This window comes from Scyliorhinus canicula, chromosome 10 (genome assembly GCF_902713615.1).
Source record: "Scyliorhinus canicula chromosome 10, sScyCan1.1, whole genome shotgun sequence".
Classification (NCBI taxonomy): domain Eukaryota; kingdom Metazoa; phylum Chordata; class Chondrichthyes; order Carcharhiniformes; family Scyliorhinidae; genus Scyliorhinus; species Scyliorhinus canicula.
The window spans coordinates 58380514-58397231 of NC_052155.1; the positions used below are offsets into that span (position 1 = coordinate 58380514).

General features: G+C 42.6%; 1 protein-coding gene across 10 annotated transcripts in view; it reads right to left on the minus strand.

The window, feature by feature from the left end:
- Positions 1-16718, minus strand: part of rnf41l (ring finger protein 41, like) — a 47028-nt gene that overhangs the window by 21478 nt on the left and 8832 nt on the right. For 8 of the 10 annotated variants that reach the window (XM_038809027.1, XM_038809028.1, XM_038809022.1 and 5 more), the window contains 3 exons: positions 13941-13949; positions 11006-11145; positions 1525-1687 (listed from right to left, as the gene is read on the minus strand). In XM_038809027.1, the coding sequence (XP_038664955.1) occupies positions 1525-1687; positions 11006-11145; positions 13941-13949 (312 nt within the window). The remainder of the gene's footprint in view (positions 1-1524; positions 1688-11005; positions 11146-13940; positions 13950-16718) is intronic. The other 2 variants (XM_038809029.1, XM_038809030.1) reach the window with 2 other exon arrangements.

Here is a 16718-nt window from a genome sequence, read left to right on the forward strand (position 1 = left end):
CCATTCAGCACTAGTCCAGTCAAATGGGGACCAGAGGGAATGGCACTCTGGGGCTTACCAAGGGACTGGAGGCCTCCAATTGCATGCCCTTTGGGTAGGGTGGTGCCCATGCCAGCTGGCAGTGCCACCTGGGCACCCTGGTAGTGCCAGCTAGTGGCATTGCTAGTTGGCACAGGCACTACCAGAAACAGAGTCAGGATAAATGGGTCTTTTTCTGGATGGCTAGGTGTAACTAGTGGGGTGCCACAGGGTTTGGTCCTAGGGCACCAGCTATTTAAAATCTATATCAACGACTTGGATATAGAATTTACAGTGCAGAAGGAGGCCATTCGGCCCATCGAGTCTGCACCGGCCCTTACAAAGAGCACCCTACTCAAGCCCACGTATCTACCCAATCCCGTAACCCCACTTAACCTTGTATGGACACTAAGGGAAATTTAGCACGGCCAATCTACCTAACCTGCACATCTTTGGACTGTGGAAGGAAACCGGAGCACCCGGAGTAAACCCACGCAGACACGGGGAGAACGTGCAGACTCCGCACAGACAGTGACCCAGCTGGGAATCGAACCTGGAACCCTGGAGCTGTGAAGCAACTGTGCTAACCACAGTGCTGCCATGCTGCCCGTATAGGGATAGAAGGTTCTATAGCCAAATTCTCAGATGACACAAAAATAGGTGGGACAGTAAGCTGCAATGAGGAAATGGGAATGTTACAAATGGACATAGATAGGTTAGGAGAGTGGGCCAAAATGTGATAGATGGAGTTTAACGTGTATAAGTATGAAGTCAAACGCAGCACGGTGGTGCAGTGGTTAGCACTGCTGCCTCATGGCGCTGAGGTCCTAGTTTTGATCCCGGCTCTGGGTCACTGTCTGTGTGGAGTTTGCACATTCTCCCCGTGCCTGCGTGGGTTTCGCCCTCACAACCCAAAAGATGTGCTGGTTAGGTGGATTGGCCATGCCAAATTGCCCCTTAATTGTAAAAAATGAATTGGGTACTCTCAATTTATTTTACAAAAGTAAGTGTGTAGTCATGCATTTTGGTCCAAAAAATGGAAAGGCTACTTGTTATCTGAATGGGGAGAGACTTCAGGGTGCTCCGATGCAGAGGGATCAGAGTGTCCTCCTGCATGAGAGACAGAAAACGAGCATGCAGGTGCAGCAGATAAAGAAAGCAAATGGAATGCAGTGCCGGGAAACACGCGGCTAAATGCACTCGTTCCCGAGTCTTACTCTGGCAAGCATGAGCATTACAGAGGAAATGCTTACAATATCCTGATTGGTCCTCTGCATACAGGTATAAACAGTACCAATCTCATGGATGTTGCATGTAAGGGGATGTGTTGTATCGTGGAGTTAACAAATAAGGAGTTTTTCCTAATCCTCAAACTTGTATGAAGGATAAATGACCAGATCATAAAAATCCAACAAGGATCAGGATTGAAAGTTATGGAGAAGCTTAAGTGAGTAATCAATCTATTTCGCAGCTTGAGGTCAGATTCCGAGTTGATCCACGACATACCTGAGCAATTCCAGTTCTGTTCTCAATTCTGCTATACAGTTGTGTTGTGCATCATCTGCACTGAGAATAGCATAGCCACATCCATTTGGGCATTCGCGACTTCGATATTCACACACTGCCAGGTGAGATTCCAGATTGCGTCGTTCTACCTGAACAGTACAACCTTTGGAGAAAATTATATAAACTTATTACAAAAACCAATTAAAATATCACAAGGCATGCAATGCAGCACAACAACATGCAAAAGGTACAAGATGCCAGTGAGTTTCTGGACAATAAGATAAGTTTGTAACTGAAATTGTGTTAAAATTTATTTTTCCGGTTAAAGACTTTAACACTAATATAACTTTCTAATTTGATGGGCCTAATGGGTAGCATGGTAGCACAATGGGCCGCACTGTGGCTTCACAGCTCCAGGGTCCCAGGTTCAATTCCCGGCTTGGGTCACTGCCTGTGTGGAGTCTGCGCGTTCTCCCCATGTCTGTGTGGGTTTCCTCCTGGTGCTCTGGTTTCCTCCCACAAGTCCCAAAAGATGTGCTGTTAGGTAATTTGGACATTCTGAATTCTCCCTCTGTGTACCCGAATAGGCGCCGGATGTGGCGACTAGGGGATTTTCACAGTATCGTCATTGCAGTGTTAATGTAAGCCTACTTGTCGAAGTAGGAATAAGCGAATAAATGCAATTAAATTTCCCTCCCGCCCATTCTAAAAGTGAAGAAAATGCCTGCTCAGAGGAAGACATAGGAACATACACATTAAGAGCCGTAGCTCATTCGGCCCCTTGAGCCTGCACCAAAATACAATAGGTTAATGCCAATCTGATTGTTGCCTCAACTCTACTCTCCCTCACAGCCCCTATACTCTGACTCCCTTGACAATGCAGAATATATCTAAACCAGCCTTAAAAATATTCAATGACCCTGCCTACACCACACTATGGGGAAGAAAGTTCCACAGACTCAAAAGTCAAATTTTTTCTTCTGAAATTAGTCTTAATAGGAGACCCCTTATTTTTAAACTAGCACTAGTCTCTTCCACAAAGGAAACATCCTTTCAAGGAAACACCTTGACAAATTCCCTCATGATCTTACATGTTTCAATAAGACCATAGGATAACCCCCTCATTCCAGAAATCAGTCAAGTGAACTTCCTCTGAACTGTTTCTAATGCACTAATCTCATTTTTTAAATAAAGAGACCAAAATTGTACCCAGTTCTACAATGTGATCTCATCAATACCCTATACAACTGCAGTAAACACCCCTACTTTTGTATTCCATTCCCCTTGCAATAAACAACAACATTCAGTTTGCCTTCCTGATCACTTGCTGTACCTGCATATTAACTTGTGATTCACTTACCAGGACACCCCGACTCATCCATACCTCAGATTCCTGCAATCTCTCCCTATTTAAATAATACCCTGCCAACGTGGGCAAGTTCACATTAATCCACATTATACTAATCTGAAAATTTTTTGCCGACTCACTTAATCTATCTATATCCATTTGCAGACTTCTTATGACCTCTTCACAACTTGCTTTCCTAGCTAACTTTGTGTCATCAGCAAATTTAGAGATATGGCACCCTTGCACATTGGTTGGGGAATCTTATCTCAACTGATGAACAAGGCATTGTGACACAAAGATTTCATGCAATTCCTTGAGCCAACTTATGGCCTCCCCATTTCAAAATTAGTTGTCCGTTGGCCATGCTGTGGGGCTGGTGATTTTATTTCAGAATCATGCAAGTTTACAGCACAGAAGAAGGCGTTTAGCCCACTGTGCGTTTGCTGGCATTTGAACCAGCTTTGCCTTGATATTGAGACTTGTTTTTGTTACCTTTTGTCTTTTTAAAGTCTGTTCACTCACTCTTCCAACCTCCCCACCCCTGACAAACACATTATATAAGCTATATGAAGTAAAAATGAAGTGTTCCAAAATTAGTCATTTTAAGAATCTTTGAGCTTTTAACTACATGGGTTACATTATATTGTTTTAAATAAAAACAATTTGCAATTACATAACATCTTTAATGCATAATAGTTTTCAAAGGAGAAAAATATACTCGCACAAATAGAACTGATGTCAAATGTGAGAGTTAAAGGCAGGTGACCTGTAGCCTAACTAAAATGATGGATATTAAGTACGTTTTTAAAAAGCTGCTCAGAAATGGAGGGGTTTAGGAAGGAAACTCCAGCATCCTCCTTGCTGGAGGTACTTCAGGGCTTTAACAGTAACGGTAGGATGAAAAAGACATGGATGAACAGAAGGTCAGAGTTGGAAGATTAATGGGTGTGGGAGGTGATAACAATACGCTGAACATTAGGGCGGAGTTGGCAAGGAGGATGTTGAAGAACCAGAGAATCCAGTCAGAGTGAGGGTGGGAAGTGAGGACACTGCTGAGGATTCAGTGGCTCAGTTCAGTTAAATAGCAACTGTAAACACAAGTGTAGTTCCAAAAAGCAGAGCAGGAGGAAAATGCTGATAACATAAGATAAGAACATAAGAACTAGGAGCAGGAGTAGGCCATCTGGCCCCTCGAGCCTGCTCCGCCATTCAATTAGATCATGGCTGATCTTTTGTGGACTCAGCTCCACTTTCCGGCCCGAACACCATAACCCTTAATCACTTTATTCTTCAAAAGACTATCTATCTTTATCTTAAAAACATTTAATGTAGGAGCCTCAACTGCTTCACTGGGCAAGGAATTCCATAGATTCACAACCCTTTGGGTGAAGAAGTTCCTCCTAAACTCAGTCCTAAATCTACTTCCCCTTATTTTGAGGCTATGCCCCCTAGTTCTGCTTTCACCCACGAGTGGAAACAACCTGCCCCCATCTATCCTATCTATTCCCTTCATAATTTTATATGTTTCTATAAGATCCCCCCTCATCCTTCTAAATTCCAACGAGTACAGTCCCAGTCTACTCAACCTCTCCTCATAATCCAACCCCTTCAGCTCTGGGATTAACCTAGTGAATCTCCTCTGCACACCCTCCAGCGCCAGTACGTCCTTTCTCAAGTAAGGAGACCAAAACTGAACACAATATTCCAGGTGTGGCCGCACTAACACCTTATACAATTGCAACATAACCTCCCTAGTCTTAAACTCCATCCCTCTAGCAATGAAGGACAAAATTCCATTTGCCTTCTTAATCACCTGTTGCACTTGTAAACCAACCTTCTGTGACTCATGCACTAGCACACCCAAGTCTCTCTGAACAGCGGCATGCTTTAATATTTTATCGTTTAAATAATAATCCCGTTTGCTGTTATTCCTACCAAAATGGATAACCTCACATTTGTCAACATTGTATTCCATCTGCCAGACCCGAGCCCATTCACTTAACCTATCCAAATCCCTCTGCAGACTTCCAGTATCCTCTGCACTTTTCGCTTTACCACTCATCTTAGTGTCATCTGCAAACTTGGACACATTGCCCTTGGTCTCCAACTCCAAATCATCAATGTAAATTGTGAACAATTGTGGGCCCAACACGGATCCCTGAGGGACACCACTAGCTACTGATTGCCAACCAGAGAAACACCCATTTATCCCAACTCTTTGCTTTCTATTAATTAACCAATCCTCTATCCATGCTACTGCTTTACCCTTAATGCCATGCATCTTTATCTTATGCAGCAACCTTTTGTGTGGCACCTTGTCAAAGGCTTTCTGGAAATCCAGATATACCACATCCATCGGCTCCCCGTTATCTACTGCACTGGTAATGTCCTCAAAAAATTCCACTAAATTAGTTAGGCATGACCTGCCTTTAACGAACCCATGCTGCGTCTGCCCAATGGGATAATTTCTATCCAGATGCCTCGCAATTTCTTCCTTGATGATAGATTCCAGCATGTTCCCTATTACCGAAGTTAAGCTCACTGGCCTATAATTTCCTGCTTTCTGCCTACCTCCTTTTTTAAACAGTGGCGTCACGTTTGCTAATTTCCAATCCACCGGGACCACCCCAGAGTCTAGTGAATTTCGGTAAATTATCACTAGTGCATCTGCAATTTCCCTAGCCATCTGATGGAGAACATGCTATCTTTTTCTATCACCTGAATCTCATCCCCTCGACATGTTGCCCTCAAGGCGCTGTGATGGGGAAGAAAACATCAAGAAAACATCATCCAACTCCTTCTGGAATGTACCTTTTCAAAGCCGATCGGTGAAAAATATGCCTGTTTTTTTAAGACTCATCCTGAGCAGTTCTGTAACACAGGACCCTGTATTCTACAGGCTATTCACAGTGGCTCACCCCAAGGTAGACATCGACTGGTGCTGGAGGACCATCAACTTAGGGGAAAGATGTTCTTTGGTCTGCCTGAAACCGTGGTTCTCCAGAGCTATCCACAACAAACTGCTGCAGACTGGCATTTTCCAAGGTCGAGGACTATGTGCAGAGGGGTGCACTTGAGCATCAGGCAACTCTTACCAAGGCTCAATGGGGAAAGTCCACTAAGGCCCTCCTGTCTGGGGGATGTTGAGAAACAATCAAAAAGAATTAAATCTAGGTGAAACTTTTCATTGAATGTCTATTTTCAACAGTTAATAAGAGATCCAGATGTGATTATGCTGACTTGGGACACTGTAGCAATAGAGCTCAGAGGAATTAAATATGTGACATAGTAAAATGGGTCAGATTCTCTGACCTCTCTACAATGTGTTTCTTGGTGGTGGGAGGCAGCCAGCATTGATCAGCGGCGGGTTCTTCAGGTCCCACCACTGTCAATGGGATTTCCCACTGAATCCACCCCACTCCGCTGGGAAACCCACAGCGGGGTTGCGCCGTCTGCAGGACCAGAAGATCCCCCCGGCATGAATAACTGGAAGATCTTGCCCAATTGTAGCACACTTCACAATGACAAGGTTGAAGCATTTGCAATCATATTCAGCCAGAAGTGCTGAGTGGATGATCCTTCCCCAGCATCACAAATGCCAATCTTCAGCCAAGTGATACAGCAAAGACCGTGGGTCACAACTCCACAGATAAGGAAGCTGTCTGTGTCTATATACAACAAGACCTGGACAACATTCTGGCTTGGCTGATAAGCGGCAAGTAACATTTGGTCCTACTCAAGTGCCGGGCAATTACCAACTCAAAAAGAGAATCTAATCATCTCCTCTCGACATTCAATGGCATTGCTATCACTGAATCCCCCAGTATCAACATCATGGGGGTTACTACTGACAGGAAACTGAACTGCAGCAGCCATAGGTACTGTGATTACAAGAGCAGGTCAGAGTCTTGATAATTGCAGCATATAACTCACCTCCCGACTCCCCAAAGCCTGTCCACCATCTACAAGGCACACGTCAGGAGTGTGATAGAATACACTCCAGTTGCCTGGATGAGTGTTGCTGCAACAGCACTCAAGAAGCTTGACACCATCCGGACCAAAGCCTGCTTGATTGGCAACTCATCCACCACCAATAACTTTCATTCCCTCTACCACTGATGCACAGTGGCAGCAGTGTGTACCATCTACAAGATGCACTGCAAGCAATTTGCCAAGGCTCCTTCAACAGCATCTTCCAAACCCACAACCTCTATCACTTTAAAGGACAAAGGGAACAGGCGTATGGGGCCACAATCACCTGCAGATTTCCTTCTGAGCCACACACCATTGTGACTAACGTGTTGCCGTTCCTTCACTATCGCTGGGTCAAAACCTGGGAGCACCCTTCCTCACAGCACTGTGGGTGTACCTACACTAAACAGACAGCAGCTCATCCCCATTTTCTCAAAGACCGTTGGGGATAAGCAATAAATGATGGCCTATCCAGTGATGTCCACATTCCATGAATGAACAAATTAAGAAATGAAATAGCTGTATTTTATATAAATCGGGTTTTAAAAAAAACAAATGTTGCATGGGTAATTCTTCTCCCCAAAGACTAAGCAGATGTTTCTCGCTGTTGCTTGCTTGAGGAATCATTGACTAACACTGGGAGATTTTACTCTTCGAAGCTTGAATGATGACATTGGATTATTAATGTCCACCAACCCTAATGGGGAAAGCACAAAGATTTTTGATAGGCAAGGGTATCAAGAGTACGGGGGGCAGATAGGAAAGTGGAGTTGGGATGACAATCAGATCTTATATTTTTCTACTGTTGATCCCATCCAAAGTATAACATGCTTGAAAATTATGTCCTCCCTTCTGCACTGGTGTGTCAGTCTATTTCATGTGTCGAAGTCACATCATCTGAACCAGGGTTAAGTGTGCTACCAATTTAGCTTATACAGAAAAAAAAATCAAATCACTGCAAATCAGAAATGTAAACAATGAATGTTAATTAAACTTTGTGAAATCAAAGGTTAAATATCGCACTGCAACAAAAAAATTGTTAAATACATACCACATCCATAACACATGTAAATTCCACCTAAAACAAAATTGGTAAAATGATACTTCAAACACTTGGGCTAACATAAATGAAAAGTATGGCTTTACTCTTGTATAAATCTTTAGAATGTTACAAGGCATATAAGAGACAATGTCCATTATATTGCCACTATTATTACATAATGGAGAACATTACAAGACATCTAAAGTGAGGAACTGGAGGAGAATTGGGTGACTGACCAGATCAAAGATTGGAGAGATTGAGCAGAATGGTAAGAAACTATCCACTCGGATCACAGTCAACGTGGATATCATTTATGCTTTTGGTTAGGGCCATTTTGGTGCTAATGGAGAGGTGGAAACCTGATTGGGATTTAAACAGAGTCCTGCAGGAGAGATGGGGTTAGCAACACATTCAAGGACTTCAAGTTAGATAACAGGAGGAGCTAAGAAGGTCAGTCATAAAGCAAAGAGGCCAAGGATTGTCTTTGCTCACAAAGACGATCCAAGAGTAATGAGAGGCTTTTCCAAAGAATCCTGATTGGGCTTGATGTAGTCCAGCCAAAGCTGATGCCAAAATTGCTAAGCCATTTCTACGGCAGATATATTTATGTTTGCGTCCCCGGGACCCGAGGGACCAAAGGAGGAGACCATTCCAGAGACATTAACTGGGTATGGAGAGAAATGTATATTTTTCTGGTAATAAAGACAAAAAAAGGCTGAGTTGAGGGCGTGATTCAGCAAAGTGATTCAGGCTGTTGGGCTGCTCCAGCGATTGGACTTAGAAAGGATAGAACTCTAAGCAGACAACTAGAGAAGCCAAGTATATGAAAGCAGTATCAGGTAGACTGCTTTCTTTCTGATATAGTTGAGATGGATAGGCTCCCTGATGCAGCAATTAACTTGCTTCACAGAGCTAGATAAAGACCTGGCTGGAAACAAAGCTAAAAGGTTATGTGAAGAGATGAATATTAGAAGTTATTGGACCATTGAAATACCATGCCAAGCAAGGCAACTGGACAAAATTTCAGATATTTAAGTTGGCTTTTACTCTGAAGTCTTATGGAGTTTTTTTTTGTGAGGAAGAAAGTTTGCAGGTTCTTCTATCTGGAGACTGAATGTGTTTAACAATGAAAGATGGAAAGAAGGAACTGGCATTTAACTTCATTCATGGATTCAGCTGCCACCACTGTTTCTGGTGAACCATTCCATATTTTAATATTCTAAAAAGAGTTAAATGGCTAATTGCTCTCTTTCATAATGGTGTTGGTTGGCCAGGATATTTTGAGAACCTATATGATCATGAGAAATAGGAGCAGGAATCGGCAATTTGCCCATCAAGCTTCCTCCGGCTTTCAGCAGGATCACGGCTGATGAGATTTTAGACTTCCGTTTTCCTGCCTGTTTGGGCAGCACGGTGGCACAGTTAGTATTGCTGCCTCATGGCGCCGAAGTCCCAGGTTCGATCCTGGCTCTGGGTCACTGTCTGTGTGGAGTTTGCACATTCTCCCCATGTTTGCATGGGTTTCGCCCCCACAACACAAAGATGTGCAGGGTAGGTGGATTGGCCATGCTAAATTGCCCCTTTAATTGGAAAAAATTAATTGGGTACTTTGAATTTTTTAAAAAACTAAAATTTTCCTGCCTGTTCCCCATAACCCTCAACTCCCTTATCAATCAAAAATCTGTCCAACCCAACCTTGAATATGTCCAATAACCCAGCTTCCGCTGCTCTCTGTGGAAAAGAATTCCAAAAATGAATGACTCTCTTAGAGAAAAAATTCCTCATTTCATTCTTAAAAAGCCCATTATTTTGAAACTGCGCCTCCTAGTTCTAGATTCTCCCAATGCAAAACATCCTCTCAGCATTCACTTTGTAAAAATCCTTAGAATCTTATATATCCTTCTAAACGCCACAGTATAGACCCAACCTACTTAACCTTTCCTCATAAGACAACCCTTTCTCCCAGGAATCAGCAGTGAACCTTATCTGAATTACTTTCATTGCAAGTATTTCTTCCTTGAGGAGATCAAAACTGTACATTCCAAGATGAGGGATTGTTTTTTCAAATTTGACATGAGACTATTTTTTTTTACATATGAACAGTTAGACTTGGGTCTCAGCTTAAAGAAGGTAGTCCACCCTAACTTCTATAATGAAAAATCAGCAAAGATAAAAGTCACACATAGGAGGGACAAAACGTACATGGTCTCTAGAAGGAAAATGACGAGGTCAAATCGTCATTTCTCGCCACGTTTTTTTGTTAGATAATTCTCTCGTTTCTCAAAGGCAAGACAGTCCACAGCATAATTTTCAGTACTGCTTGCAAATATTCAATAACTTTACTCATTAAAATCTTTCCTCATATATTAGATTTTAAAATCTCCACTATCAAGAGCATTTAAACAGACTTGGGTTAAGTATCGATTTAACCACCAGGGGGCATAGTTCAACTACACCGTCAGTTATAGTGACAAAGAAGTTGGAAATCAGAATGAAATTAACCTGACGCACAACGAACTTATAAGTTGAACTTGGGTTTTTCCTTTCGTGAGCTAATTCTGAAGAATTTTAGGAGATATTAAAAACACTACTTCAGGCAATAATAAAGACAATTACGGCAGAGGATAAAGGCCGGAATTCTCCAGTTGTTCGCTGGTGGCAGGTTTCTCTGGTCCCATTGGCAGTGCACCCCTGCTTGCGGGTTTCTGGGTGATGTGGGGTAGCTTTAATGGGAATTCCCAGTGACTGCGGCAGAGAATCCCACTGCCAGCGAATGGTGTATCACCTCCTGCCGCAGAGAAACACGCTCTGGGAGGCCGGAGAATCCCGCCCAAAGAGTTTATACAAATATTTTCCTACTTCACAAAAAAGAAATATAGCTGACCATTTAATAGTTCTGTTCTCATACAATTTTTTAAGCCTAACACCCAGTAGACATTTTAATATCATTAGATGTTTCCCCTCTTTCTATAATCATTTCTAAAAACATTTTATTTTGCACTCGGGCCCAATTTCTGACTTCAGTTAATGGATGCTCTTCTCTTTCATTAGACCTAAACCCAGCTCCTCCAGCTAATAATAATGCTGTTTCAAAGTGATTTTTGTTGCTTTTTACTTACCAGCGTTTAGGCAAGGAACCTGGCTGTATTCGCACTCTCTTTCATGTCGGTCAATAGCTTCTAAAGAACAAATCGTTTCACAACCATGCTGTCTATTTTTGCACCTAATCTGAAGGCGATGCAAATCATTTCGCATATACCTGGTAGGGAAAAAAAACACATTGCAGGTCAGTTAAACTTTATTTCCCCACTCAGGCTTTCATGCAATTTACTTTACCAGAAATTATATTTTATTAGTGTTACGATCGCCAGAGAGACCAGTAAAAGTTAAAAGATTCAAAGAGGGTGGCACAGTGGTGCAGAGCCTCACGGCGCCGAGGACCGGGGTTTTATCCTGTCCCCAGGTCATTCTCCGTGTGGAGTTTGCACATTCTCCCAGTGTCTGTGTGGGTCTCACCACCACAACTCAAAGATGTGCAGTGTAGGTGGATTGCCCCTTAATTAGAAAACTAAAAAAAAAAGATTCAAACTTCGCTAGCTGAAAGAATGATACAGCAAGATTTTGTGTTTTAAAACTTTTACTTTAGCAAATAATCAAAAGCACCATTGAGTAAACACTATTTTCTTTTCATAGGCAACTTACACTTTAAAATAGAGAGGGGAACTTTCCCCTTTTACATGCATCACAGATCACACATGCCATGGAATTACAGTCCTTACAATAAACAGTCCACAGTTGCTCTCAGCTTCCAATGGGTTTTCATATTCCTGATTCACCAAGTAGTAACTTGGAGCGACTGTCTCCAAGCAATTTTTTCAGTTTTTGGAGAGTTTCTTAAACCCACCACCAGCTGAAATACCTATTCCAGTGGCAGTGATTAGTACTGCTGCCTCACAGCACTGAGGATGCAGGTTTGATCCCGGCCCCGGGTAACTGTCCATGTGGAGTTTGCACATTCTCCCTGTGTCTGTGTGGGTCTCACCCCCACAACCTAAAAGATGTGCAGGGTAGGTGAATTGGTCACGCTAAATTGCCCCTTACAAAAAAATACCCATTCCAACTGTTCATCCCAGGTCATGCTGGGACAAATCTCCTGAAATACGTATAAAGCTGCAGAATGCGTCTCTTCAACTAGTCACCTTCTCCGCCTGCTCTTTGCTGACCACACAAACTACTATATGTCTGTATTTTCACTTATTTGTAGAAAAGCTTTCAACATAATCTCAAAAATGGCTCTGAAGACGACATAGGGACTTGAAACATTAACTCTGTTTCTCTCTTCACAGATACTACCAGACACAGTCACTCCACAGACATGCTGAGATTTCCAAGCATTTTCTGTTCTTATTTCAAAAATAAATGGTAATTTCCGCCTTCTTCCCCATGATAACATTAGACACATTAGCAATTCTACCTGAAGGTAAATTCGCTATCCTTAACCCCCAACTCTCTCTCACCTTAGATGTAAATAGCTTTCAGCACATCTGTTTATGTCCTGGTTAAAAAAAATTATAGTCATTTAAAAAAAATTTTTTTTTTTTTTAAAGAGTACTTAATTATTATTATTTTTTCCAATTAAGGGGCAGTTTAGCATGACCAATCCACCTAACCTGCACATCTTTTGGATTGTGGGGGTGAAACCCACGCAGACACGGGAAGAATGTGCAAACTCCACATGGACAGTGACCCAGGGCCGGGATTCGAACCCGGGTCCTCAGCGCCATAGACCCAGTGCTATCCACTGCGCTACCATCCCCCCTCCCAAATTACATTTATAATAAAGTTTTGTTTTAAAAATACCAAAGCCCTGTTTCGTCACGAAATCATTCCTGGAGTGAATCAATCTTTCCGCACAGTTTTACAAATAAACTAAAATATTAGGGTGTCCTTGTCAATGTCGGGGGCTGGCCTGGGATCGTAATAGTTGGCTCCTCTGTACCTACTTCTGCATAAAGAAACCAAACGGAAGTGGGACTCTGCACAGGAGAAGGCTTTCAAAGATGTGAAAGCGCTGCTGCAATTGAAAAATCTGCTAGACCATTTTGTTCCAGGCAGGGAATTTATTCTGTTGTGCCCTACAATGTGGGGATAGTACTTTCTCACGTAATGGAGGGCGGGTCTGAAAACACCATTGATTTTACATCTAGAACGCTCACAAAGGCTGAAAAGAGGTAGTCACAGTTGGAGAAAGAAAGTCTAGCTATCATTTCCGGAGTAAAAATATTCCATCAGTACCTTTGTGAGCATTTGATCACTATATATACATTGACCACAACCCCCTGATGAGCCTTTTCAGCGAGTCAAAACGTATTCCTGTTCTGCATGTCAATCTAACCAGAAGGTGGCATCACCAGCACCATTACATCCTTGGGAGTGGCAGGTTCTTTCATGCTGAACGAATTGTTCGAAGAGTTTATGTAAACAAATGGAAAACGTATCGGGGGGCAGTGGCGTAGTGGTATCATCACTAAGCTAGTAATCCAGAGACCCAAGGTAATGCTCTGGGGCTCCTGGTTCAAATCCCACCACGGCAGATGGTCAAATTTGAATTCAATAAAAATCTGGAATTACATGTCTAATGAAGACCATAAAACCATTGCAGGTTGTCATAAAAATCCATCTCGTTCACCAATGTCCTTCAGGAAAGGAAATCTGCTATCCTTACCTGGTCTGGCCTACATGTGATTCCAGATTCTCAGCAATGTGGTTGACTCTTAATTGCCCCCCTCTGAAATGGCCTAGTAAACCATCAGTTCAAGGGCAATTAGGGATGGGCAACAAATGCTGACTCCATGTACTTTCCGTGCCTTTTCATCCAGCTTCAAATAGTTTGACAGAGCAAGCTGTTCAGACATTGAGGAAGGATTGAAGAGGTCGGCAGGTGATACTTTAGGGACCAAGCTCTCAAGCTTCTTATTTCAATATCACATCACACCACAATCTACAGGACTCTCACCAGCTGAATTATTGTTGGTTGGAAAACCAAAGTCTCACCTGGATCTGCTGCATCCAGATGTCAAAGCAAAATGGGAAAGAAACAAGAAAAGCAGGAGAGACATGATTATCATGCTAAGGCGAGACGTTTTAATCCAAATGGTTGCGTTTATATCAGGAATTTTGGCAGTAACCGTCGTTGACTACCTGGGGTTATTCTTAACCCAAGTGGTCCAATATCCTTGATAATGAAATTGAACAATGGAAGATATGGTCATAGGCACCAAGATCATATTTGTTTACGTCATGACTTGGAAACGGCAAAAGTTCCAGATAGCACAATAGGAGGGAATGCGGCTGTGGAAATTTAACAAGAAGTGGTTCCTGTTGTATCAGGACTTCCAGCGGACTCTACTTCAGGAGGGACACATGCACAGATACTCAACCTACACCTGCACCCACAAGTTCAGTTGAACTAAGACGCATCGCCAGAGTTGACAGAATTATCTGTGGCACTGCACTGATCACAGCATAGTTGCAAAGCTCCTGAAAGACTGACTTATAATTAAGGCATTAGTTTGAATTGTATTTCTTTTTAAATTTATTTAGAATACTCAATTTTTTTTTCCAAGGGGCAATTTACCGCAGCCAATCCACCAAACCCGCACATCTTTGGGTTGTGGGAGCGAAACCCATAAAGACACGGGAAGAATGTGCAAATTCCACATGGACAGTGACGTAGAGCCGGGATTCGAACTCGGGTCCTCACCGCAAGCAGCAGTACTAACTGCTGCACCACCGTGCCGCCCTTAATTGTATTTCTATTTTTTTTAAGAGGGATTAAAATTTAAGGGTGGAAAAGTGTTATTATTATGCATCTTCTTATTTTAATCCAGTGCTGATGTCATCAGTAAGTGCTGTGACATTATTAGTTATTGTTACTTGTGTATATTTGTATTTAACTGCCGTTAGTTCTAATTCTATTCAGTTATTGTTATTTCGATGTTTAACTAACTGCTCTCGTTCTTGAGTCCATACTGTATTTTACACTTCTTTATTTTTATATATTAAAGACTAAAATTAATGCATTTCAAATACATTTTTGCGGTCAAGTTACCACAATCATGAACATTAAACCTCATGCTTAAACAATGTAAATGAAAATCAATATTTGAAATAAATCAAAGTTGTTTAGTTCCGGAAGTTGAGTATTGCTGAAAAAGAGAGACACGTTGAAGCCTGTAGTCTTGCACTCAGGATTATTTAGCAAATGTTGTCCAATCATGGAGTCATATCTGATGTTGGACACTGTTTTTGAGTTTCACACACATGGGCTGGTAGGGTTCAGACTGTATTTTGCCCATTGCGAAGAGTGGCTAGGACATGCTGTTTGATACCATCTGCCAGTCTTTGAGATGTATGCCCTACAAACCTAGCATCACACTGGCATTGAAATTTGCCATTGACATTACCCATTTGTGTGATAGACAGAACGTCTTTTTGGCAAAGCAAAATCCTCAGGTGTGTTAAGAATTATGGTGACAGCAATAAAGTAAATTAACGTGGTTAAGAAAAATGTGATGTATATATACACACAATTGTTTATTAATATGAAAAATGGCAATATAATATTTTTTTTCATAAAAAGAATTACGGTGACAGCCAATTTAAGATTGTCAGTCAGGCTCACAGTTGGGCATTTGCATGTGCTGGAAACTACATATATTAAAAAACAGGTCCTATTCTTTGCAGACAGAAAGAACATGTACAGGTATTGTGCTTGTTTCAGCTAAACAAAGTGACAGACATTCGCTCAGGGCAATGCTTTGACCAATCAGAATCAAACTGCCTAATTCAAACAGTGCTTGTCAGTTAACTATCAGTCACCTCGTGCATTCTCCATAGCAAAACTCCTACCAGAGTCTACTTGCCAACCAATCAGCACTTTCTTCTAATAGACTTTAAATTGTTGTTTACCATCTAATCAGTATTCTTGCGAAGTGCCCTGATGAGTGCAAGGTGAAAAGCAATACTAAAATCAATCAGGTACCAAACAGATATGTTGTTATCTATCAAAACAGGGGTAGAACTGCTATTTTTACGGACAAAAAACTTAGTTAAAATAAGAGCTGTTGCATAACATAGCTCACAGTGAGTTGGAGTTTACATTGTTGAAAAGGTGAGTGATCGCTGGGGTGAAGGAGTTGGTGAACAATGCACATGCCCACAGAATTGTTCAAAAACAAGCCTGTAGCACATCAGCTCAGAAACAGAAAGTTCAAGCAATTTATATTAGTTTGTTAGAAATCAGCAGCATCTTGCATCCTCACTATAGATACATGCACTAAAAAAAGGTTTTCACACATAGTTAGGTAAATCAATTAGTCTACCTGCTCCTGGGGGGGGGGGGGGGGAGGGGGAGGGGGAGAATAAGGGGCACAATTCTCCGAGCCCCTCGCCAGGCCGGAGATTTGCCGCAACCACGTCACGCCGCTGGCGCACGATTCACTGAGGCGCCGGCGCGTTTGCCGTGCCTCCAGTTGCGGGCTGCTGTCTGCGGCCGGGCCGCTGATTCTCCGGCATGGTGGGCCAAGCAGACGCGCGGAAACAGCAGAGTCCCGCTGGCGCCGTTCACCCCTCGTCGCTGATGGCGGGAAACTCTGTGCGAAGGGTCATGGGGTGGCCTGTGGGACGGGGAAAAGCGTTCCTTCACCGGGTGAGGGGCCTCTGATGGGGTCTGGCCCGCGAACGGGGCTCACCGATCGGCGGGCCAGCCTCTCCCCCCCTGGGCCTACTTTGTTCCACTTCCGGCCCCAGAACCCCCGCGCCATGTTGCGT